We start from the raw sequence: 9,351 nt of genomic DNA, 5'->3' as shown, positions 1-9,351 counted from the left end.
TAAAATATTAAATCAAGCATGAAAACAAACATCATTTGTAAAAAATATGTATTGCCTTATAGAGAGTAGACTTTTTATTTCAATGAGCAAATTATAAAATTCTTATTTATAACTAATTATGTACTTAAAGCATTTATTAGAATTTTAATATTTATTATTATATATAATATTACCACAAATATTGAATTTAATAATTAGAATACTTATATATATTTCAAAATATTTATATTAACTATTAATTTCAGATTTTTCGGGTTACCTGTTCGGGTTCGGTTAATAACACTTCGGGTTCGGATATTTTTTGTACCACCCTACGAGACCCGTTAGGGTATTTTTACGTTTCGGGTCGGATAACGGGTCGGGTTTTTTGGTTCGGATTCGGTTCGGATTTCGCGTTCCGGATTTTATGCCCAGGCCTAAGATACAACGTGGAATTTTTTGATATCACTTCGATATCACTAAATTTCATTCATTTCATAATACAAGGTGGGATACAGTGGAATTCTTTGATGGAATGCAAGAAGCATGGGGCAGGTAACATGAAAAGTAGATCCATTGGATTAATCTTCGGAGTCGTAATTTTTATTTTGGAACAGTGTGAATTAAAATATCTTTCCATCCACAAGAGTGAACTTGTATATAGTTTCCCAGAAAAATGGAATATTCTTTTTAGCATTAAATATTCATTATATACAAGGTTAGTTAAACCACACATTCTTTAAAAGTACAGAAAATAAATGCTAAAATTATTTGGGATCAAGAAATTCGGTTCAACATTTGACAAATGAAAGTTGATATATCCTTGAAAAAGTAAAATAAAAAGTCTCTGGTTTAGTTCTTTTAAATTTCCGAGCAACGGTGGGAGAGAACGTGTTGAATAGTTGGGGAGGAGAATATAAGCACTTTCTTTCCTTTTCTATTAATTCTTCCTCGTTGTCTCCAAACTCGGTCAACTTTCTCCAATCTTGTCATCGCCATGGATCAAAAGCCTCTCGGATTGCTAACGATTCACGTCAAAAGAGGTATCAATCTCGCCATTCGCGACCACAGAAGCAGCGATCCTTATGTTGTCGTCACCGTCGCCGATCAGGTTCCTTTCCTTCCATCTTGTTTCGAAAACATTAATTCATTTTTGTCACCAAGATTCTCATTATTATCATTATAAAATTTGAAGACAAATAATCACTACATATTCTCTGTTACTACCATATGAATCAGCCTCGGTTTATTTCCTGTTATTTTCTCAAATGATATTTTTTCCATCACAAAAGTAAAAATGAAATCTTTCAGACATTGAAAACACGTGTCATAAAGAAAAACTGCAATCCAGTATGGAATGAAGAAATGAGTGTTGCAATCAAAGATTCCAATGTCCCTATCCGCTTGGTAATACTGAAAAAAACCTAACTCATTGACTTCTTCTTTTTCACATTCTTGATTCAGACACAAGATCATTCTTGTTCATCTGATGTTCAAAGCGTTAGTGTTATTGAATTTTGTTCAGACAGTGTTTGACTGGGACAAGTTCACTGGAGACGACAAAATGGGAGATGCAAACATAGACATTCAACCATACATAGATGCTCTCAAAATGGGGATGGAGCTTCTTAGGCTTCCTAATGGATGTGCTATCAAGAGGGTTCAGCCATCGAGGCTGAATTGTTTATCAGATGAAAGTAGTATTGTTTGGAACAATGGTAAGATCACGCAAGACATGATCCTGAGGCTTAACAATGTCGAGTGCGGGGAGATTGAGATCATGCTTGAATGGCATGAAGGTGCTGGTTGCAGAGGTGTAACTTCCTCTTCCAAAGGAGGAGTCTCTTCCTCTACCTAAGAAATGTTTGTTTGTTGTTGTTGTTGTTGTATACCGGATGAAAGATATGTTGTTGTTTGGATATGTATAAGAGACATAAAGCATTTTTTTTTGATGACCTTTTCATTCAATAAGAAAATTTGGAGGATTGAGTCTTTTTGTATGTGTTTATTTGAATGTCTTTTAAGTTTTCTAGATTCTGTTTTGGTATCTTTTAGTTTTGTTTTTAGACTAATTTATTATCCTATTACAAATTAGGAAAATTACATCTTATGACCTAAAAAAATATAATTGAGTAAATGGTTATAGCATCTTAGGTGATGAAATATGTTATACTAGGTGATTTTCCCGTACTCATGCACATATATAAATATTTCTAAAGTAAATATACTACAATAATTGATTGCTACTTACTTTTAATTTTAAATTAATTTATAATTTGTATGCATCATTTATATTAATAATATTATATTACTTTAATTATACATACAATTTTATATATGTTATATCTAATCGGTTTTATTGTTTTTCAGTCGATTTAGTTATCATTTAGGTAAATTGGATTGCATCTATGAATTCAACTGTAATATTTTTTATTCTATATATTAAAATTTTGATTAATTTCTTATTTACATTTAGGTGGTTGTTGTCTTAGATATGTAAATATGTTTTATAAATATTATGTATAACTTAAGATATATTGTGATTAGAATGAAATAAAAAAGCAAACTAAAGTGTCTGATTCCAAATTACATAAATTAATATAATGAAACGATAATATTCTGAAGTCTCATGTATATATATAAATTTTACAAAAGAACTAAATTGTAACAGTTGGTTAATATTTTATTTTCATTTCTAATATGTTTTGAGTTGTCCTATGATTTATATTTATAAAATAAATTACTATTCTTTTAAAATTATATATTCTTATCATAGTTAAATCTATGATTTTAGATATAAGTTGGATTAGTCGAATCACTCATGTTATGAGTATATTGAGTTACATATATTCTTTCAAATTCAAAATGAAGTATAATTATTTTTTATTATAATTAAGTCAAATGTGCATGTATTTTCATAATATTTATAAAATATATGTTGATGATTTTTTTAAAAAAAATATTAGAAAATGATCAATAGGAAGTTACATGCGTAAGTAGCTGATACATTTTTGAAAGCTCTTGAACACATATCAATATTTACAATAATTAATTTTTTTTTATAAATTCTAAATAACTTTATGCCTTTGATTTATTCAATGGAAACTAAAATTTATTTTAAATAATCTTAAAAATGAGAATTCAGATTTGTTTTGGTATTTTGATTATGGTTCTATTAAGTGCCACAAACATAAAAACATAAAATTTAAAAGCAAATTTAATATTAAGAAAAAAATAACGTTAATAATGATAAAATATAATATATCTACCTCATTAAACTATTTTGTAATTATTTAATCAAACGATGTTTATTTTAAAATTTTACTTTTTAGTTTTTTTTAATATCTCTTAAAAATAATCAGTAAACAAAATTGTGATTGTAGTTAAAAATAATATTATATAAGTAAAATATAATTTATCGATATTTTTTGCTGTAATTGAAAGATATTATAGTCAACTAAATATATGAAAAAAATAAAACATTTCAATACTACTAATTATAAACTATTTTTAGACAATTAAACATATATCAGTTTATGTTACTTAATTATTTTATGTAATCATCAAAGAAAATATATAGATATATAAAAATATTTTTATTACTTTGAATTTTTTTGTATCGTTTAAAATTAAGTTTTAAAAGAAATAATATTTTTTTTAATATCAAGATTATCTGTGTAAATTATTTTTAATGAAATCACATTATATTGAAATTTATAATTTTCATCTAAGAAAATATAGATATAAAGAAAGTATTTTATTACTTCAAAATTATAATTTATGTTATTTAAAAATATTTTTTGAATGTAATATTACTATTTTGTGAACTTTCCCTTTTTTATGAAATCATATTATATATACATATATTTTCATTTTTCAATTCTTTTTTTTTTTTAATTTATAAAAAAATTCCTTTTTTATTATATGTGTAAATTTTTTTCGAATTTTTTTTAAAGGAAACTAAATAAAAAAAAAATTGTATTTCAAATGTAAATTAATTCATTAAAGATATCAATGTAATCAACCAACGTGAGAGTTAACGGGAGAGCGACACATAGGAAATTGTCAAATAATATTATAGAGATATTATATAAAAACTGGCAAAATATCCTTTCTCCAAAGTTGTTATTTCTACTCGCATCAGAGAATGAGTAAGAAAAAAGTCACTGAGAAGAAGCACAAGAGGCAGCTCCGACAACGGTGGCTTGGTACAACACTCAAGTTATGAAGCCTCCGACCAACCACTGGAAAACAAATCGAAATCCAGTCATCCCAACAAGTATATGAAAAAGAGAAGATCCAAGGAAACGTACAGCTGGGTCATAATCCGCTGAACTATGGTATGTTAATGTTTGAGAGGAACAAAGCCGAGAACAGTGAGACGACGATTGGTGAACGCCCCTGATGCACCGGCTGATGATTCAATGAGTAGTAGTAGTGGTCAAGAATCGTTGTGGCAGCCTAAGCCCTCCACCAACGTCAGTCTCTCAGATTTTGATGAGGTCGCGCGCTGGTTGCGTAGATGCTCTCACATTAAGTTGATTGGATCGGCTGTTCGTCAGTTATTATTAATGAGGCATCAATTGTGATTAGAGATAGAAGTGTGTCGAATTTATAGTGTGAAGGGAGGTGAAGATACCAAATGTTTTGGGTTGTGAAATTAATGGCGAAAACTTTATCGTCATGAAAATAGAACATTACACAGGGAATTGTAGTAATTGACGTTAAAGTTTCCTTGAAGAATGATGAAGTACGAAGGTTACGACGCCTTAAATGAAATAAGTGGTTCACGCTTCAGATAAATGACTTTGTTTCTTTTTTTTTTGAAACACAAATGACTTAGTTTCTATGATGACATTTCAGATGGCAAAGCAGCAGGGACGTGGCAAATCATCACTCTCTCATTGGTTGATTTTTAGTCGAATGTAGATATTCTAAACACTCACCCTCTATCCCTTTTATATATTGGATATTTGGACTCAATTATTAGCAGTAATTTGGGGAAATCCCAGTAATCCAGATATGCAAAAAATTATTTGGAAAAATAATTTAATTTTGAGGATAAAAGTAGAACATGCATTAGGCTATTAACAATGGTTTCAACATTCAACCGTCTCCACATCATTTCCTTTTTCCTCCACGTCAGTTTTTTTCTCTCTTCTATCTAATAATTCAACATCCATTACTTTTTAACTCTTACAATGGTTTGTTGAATTTTATTCAACACCCTACCCTACAATTATTGTTTTTTAAATAATTTTTTTTCTTATATGTTTTTGTGATTATATATTAAAAATTATTAAATAAAATTAAATTACAATATGTAAAAGTTAAGCAAATGTTTTCAATATTTTTTTTTAATTTTTAAATTGTAATAAAAATATTATTAAAGAAGAAAAATAAAGAGAATAATTAATAAAGTAAATAAAATTACGAAAAATAAAAGGATTATTGGGATTTGAACAGCTAAAAGAGTAATTAGTAGAATTTTGGCTTTTAATAGAATTATTATTTAGATTCATTTCACTTGAAAAAGAGAAAAAATATAAAAATAAAATTTTATTGTAGGTTAATAAAAACAATTATAGTAGAAATAAATAGTTTTTGAATGTGTCCAAATCAAATGAAACAAGACTCTATTTATAGAATATGAAAAATGATAAACTTTGATGTAAAAATATTTTTTTTTAGGGTTTTTAGTAATTAATCCCCCCAACTAAAGATTTTTCGTAAAATATCCCCTCAATTATTTATCTTGTGTTTTATCCCCTAAAGTTATATTTCGTTAGATTTTAGTACCCTCCGTCGACTTTGTCGTGATATAGTAACAGACTCCGGTTAATCAAAATGTAGCGTTTCATTAAGAGTAAAAAACAACATGTTTTCTCTTTGAAACGGCAGAGATTGTCTTTAAAAAGGAAAAAAATCCCAATTTCGAAAACTTAGGGTTCATCAAGAGAGAGAAGAAGACGATTGAGGCTAAGGTAAATATGGTCAATTTTCTTTATTTAGTGTCGTATGTAGGTCAATTTCTCCATATTAGATTTCGATTGCTTTGATTTTGATTTTTTTCTTGCTGTGTGAAGTGTGTGCTAGTGTGGGTGAAGAAGTTTTCGACAGCCATAATCGATGGATTTAGGACCAGGAATACCACGGAACTGCCAATGTGGAGCCTTAACGATAGTGTTAACATCGGGAACAAGCTGCAATCTGGGGAGAAAATTTTATCGTTGTGGAGCAATTTCGGGTCCAAATCACGTCTTTAAGTGGCTCGACGAAGCACATCTTGAAGAATTTGATGTGTTGGCAAGCAAACAAACCATGATTATCAACGATCTGGCACAGATAAAGAAGGACATTGTTGAGCTGAAAAACGATATGGGTGAGATCGTTGAAGTGATTGAGCAAATTAGAACTAAGCTTTAGATGTCGTGTGTCTTTTTCGAAGATGTCTACTAACTTTTAGAAGTGTTATTTGGGGTGGGGTTTGTATGTTGGGTGTTTCGGGTTTGTAGAATGGGTGTTTTGAGTTATGATGTCTTGTTTGTTTCAGATTATGTTTCGGATTATGTGACTTTGGGTCTGGTTTTTAATATATCTTGGTTGTGTTATATGTCTTTTGACTTGTTTGAGTTATGTCCTTTGTTGAATTATATGCCTTTTAAGGTTTTGTAGATGTCTATAAGACATAAGATCAATGGATTGCCTAAAAGTACTCGTTAACATCCAAAAAGCAAGAATAATAACATTAGTTAACATGATAACATCCAAAAGCAAGTAAACTAACTTTAACATCCAAAAGCAAGTAAACTAACTTTAACATCCAAAAAAAAAAAGAAGCTAGAAACATGTAGACACCAAATGCAAAACACTACTCCACATTTGTGTCTTCGATGGTCTTCCACGAGGCTGATTAGAGGGCTTGGGCACCAGCTCTAGTCTACATTTACGCTTGTTATGTCCGGTTTGTTGACAGTTGCTACATGTCTACTATATAAAATAAGTAAATCAATACACATCTATAGAATAAAATGATTCAATCACAATATCTTTTACCATGACAGTTTTCACATGAAAGGATGGAAAGAGTGGAACCGGCTTTGGTGGTTTAGGCACAATCTCTTGTTCACATGTCCGTATATTATGACCCGTTTGTAAACAGTTGCTACATGTCTGCATCATAAATGAAATATTTTAGAAGCATCAAAAATGAAGTATTACAGAGAGCAATATATAGATTGATTACCACAATAGCTTTTTGAGAATTTTAAGAAGGCGGAGAAACTGCCTCGGATGGGTCTCTCACTCGGTCATTGTTCTTAGGGCTTCCTGGCATGATCCTGTCCGGTGGAGGCATGACTACAACATCACTATGAGTTTCCCACAGTTTCATACCATTCACAGGAAACATAAGTGAGCCGTAACAAAGCTTCCATTTCTCCACAGAAAACCAATCTAAAACCACTGTCTCGGGAAGCTTTGTCTCCTTATACTCAGCCCACAATGCACACATAATGCGACAACAGGGAATACCACTCACATCAGAGGCAGACTTTGGTATGTCACAAAAAATACCCTGAAATTATGTAAACAGAGAAATAAGCAAGGCAACAATCACCAAAATAAAAATCAAGAGATAAAAAAGAAACTCACCGAGACCAATTTGAGCCGACAGTCCTCTTCAATTCTTCATAAGCCTCAGGTTTAATGGTTTTTATCTTCTCAAGCTGTCTTGTAAACACCGGTTCATTGTATGCACGTGCACACTTCCAAAACGCTTTATGCAGAGGTCCCATTTGCTTGTACCTTTTCTGCAAATTGGCAAAAATGTGTCTTGCACACATCCTATGTTCTGCGTCGGGCAACACTTTTTTGATTGCATAAATCAGTCCCTTTTGCTGATCTGAAGAAAGTGCCACGCCATTACCATCTTCCAAACCCAAGTCTTCTTGCAATAGATCCATAAACCACTCCCAATAGACTTTGTTTTCCACTGGTACAATAGCCCATCCAATGATATACATTGCATCATTTGGGTCTCTTCCCACAGCAGTCAAAAGTTGTCCTTTTATTCGACCTTTTAGGAATGTACCATCCAAATGGATAACTCTACGACATGCACTCTTCCAACCATTTTTCTGAGATGCAAAACATGTGTAGAACTTCTCAAAAACTCTATCTTTTGTACCTAATATCATCGTAGATCCAGGATTAGTTTTCCTCAGCTCCTCAACGTAGTCAAACATTCTTGTAAACTGCTCAGCATATTCATCACTGACAATGTGCTTCATAATCTGTCTTGCGCTTTTACACTTTGTTTTTGTTACCCGAAGCCCAGCCATTCCCAATCTTTGTTGAATTTGTTCCGCTGAGAGCTTAGGATTGGTCCTAAACTCGTTGATATAATCAGCAGCTATTTTTGGTGCACTGTAAAGGTCGACAACTCCAATAGGATAACAGCTATGTGTTCCTTCCATTGTTCTCACTACCATTTTGTCTGAGCGGCTGTTTATTGATGCATATAGACGCCATTTGCAACTGTCTTGAACACATACAGCCTGTATTTTCTTCTTCTCACACTTCGGAAAGTGAATATTCACCTTTTTTCTCACAGCATATTTTTGTATTGTTGCCTTACACTTTTCCTTCTAAACAAACTCTTGAACTACATAAAAATATATCTTGTCATTATCACCCTCTCCTTCTGAACCATCACTCTTCACGTAATCGTGACGGTAAAAATCATACGCTTCATCATCATCTTGCGGTTCCTCTTCTTCTTCCACTTCTCCAACAAGTACATCATCAAGAACAAGATCATCTTTTCTAACCACATAAAGATTCATTGACTCTGTCTCATGTGAAATCCTAATCATCTCTATAACATCACCATCATCATACAACTCCATACGATTGTCGTCAACAACCACTACAAGAAAACACGTTTTTGCCGACTGATTTTACCGACTGATTATGTAGTCGCTAAATATACCGACTGATTCACGACTGATTAGCGACATTTCTACGACCGAAATAAAACAGTAGGTAATCAGTCGCCAAATAACGACTACAGAATTCAGTAGAAACCTAGTCGTTTATTAGCGACTGACTACAAACTAATGTGTAGTCGGTAAGCATCGGTCGGTAATTAGTCGGGAAATATAGTGACTGTTTAGCGACTGATATATATTAGGTGAAACCGTCACATTTCGGTCGTCAAAAACCGGTATAAAACACGTGAATGTCGTTACTAGTTTGGTGTAACAACCTTTTACGACCAAATATATCAGTCGGCAAATTCAGTCGTAAATCAGTAGGAAAACAGTCGGAAACATTTTCTATATATACACCCAACCGAGTCATTTTTTCTTC

The 9,351-nt window shown here is 31.6% G+C and overlaps 2 protein-coding genes across 2 annotated transcripts; one reads left to right on the top strand and one right to left on the bottom strand.

Annotated features, from left to right (window-relative positions):
• Window positions 1-810: 810 nt before the first annotated feature.
• LOC106316843 (protein C2-DOMAIN ABA-RELATED 10-like) lies at window positions 811-1,956 on the top strand. Its single transcript, XM_013754706.1, has 3 exons — window positions 811-1,090; window positions 1,291-1,386; window positions 1,505-1,956. The coding sequence occupies exons 1-3, from the start codon at window positions 977-979 to the stop codon at window positions 1,835-1,837; spliced, it is 543 nt and encodes a 180-aa protein (XP_013610160.1). The 5' UTR covers window positions 811-976; the 3' UTR covers window positions 1,838-1,956.
• A 5,290-nt stretch (window positions 1,957-7,246) lies between these two features.
• Window positions 7,247-8,471, bottom strand: LOC106314549. Its single transcript, XM_013752408.1, has 2 exons — window positions 7,653-8,471; window positions 7,247-7,555 (listed from the first exon to the last, which is right to left on the bottom strand). Exons 1-2 carry the CDS (start codon window positions 8,469-8,471, stop codon window positions 7,247-7,249), a joined length of 1,128 nt encoding a protein of 375 aa, XP_013607862.1.
• Window positions 8,472-9,351: the final 880 nt, after the last annotated feature.

Source organism: Brassica oleracea, chromosome C9, assembly GCF_000695525.1.
Source record: "Brassica oleracea var. oleracea cultivar TO1000 chromosome C9, BOL, whole genome shotgun sequence".
Taxonomy (NCBI): domain Eukaryota; kingdom Viridiplantae; phylum Streptophyta; class Magnoliopsida; order Brassicales; family Brassicaceae; genus Brassica; species Brassica oleracea.
Note: the sequence above shows the minus strand (reverse complement) of the source record. Positions and strands in the feature narration are given on the sequence as shown.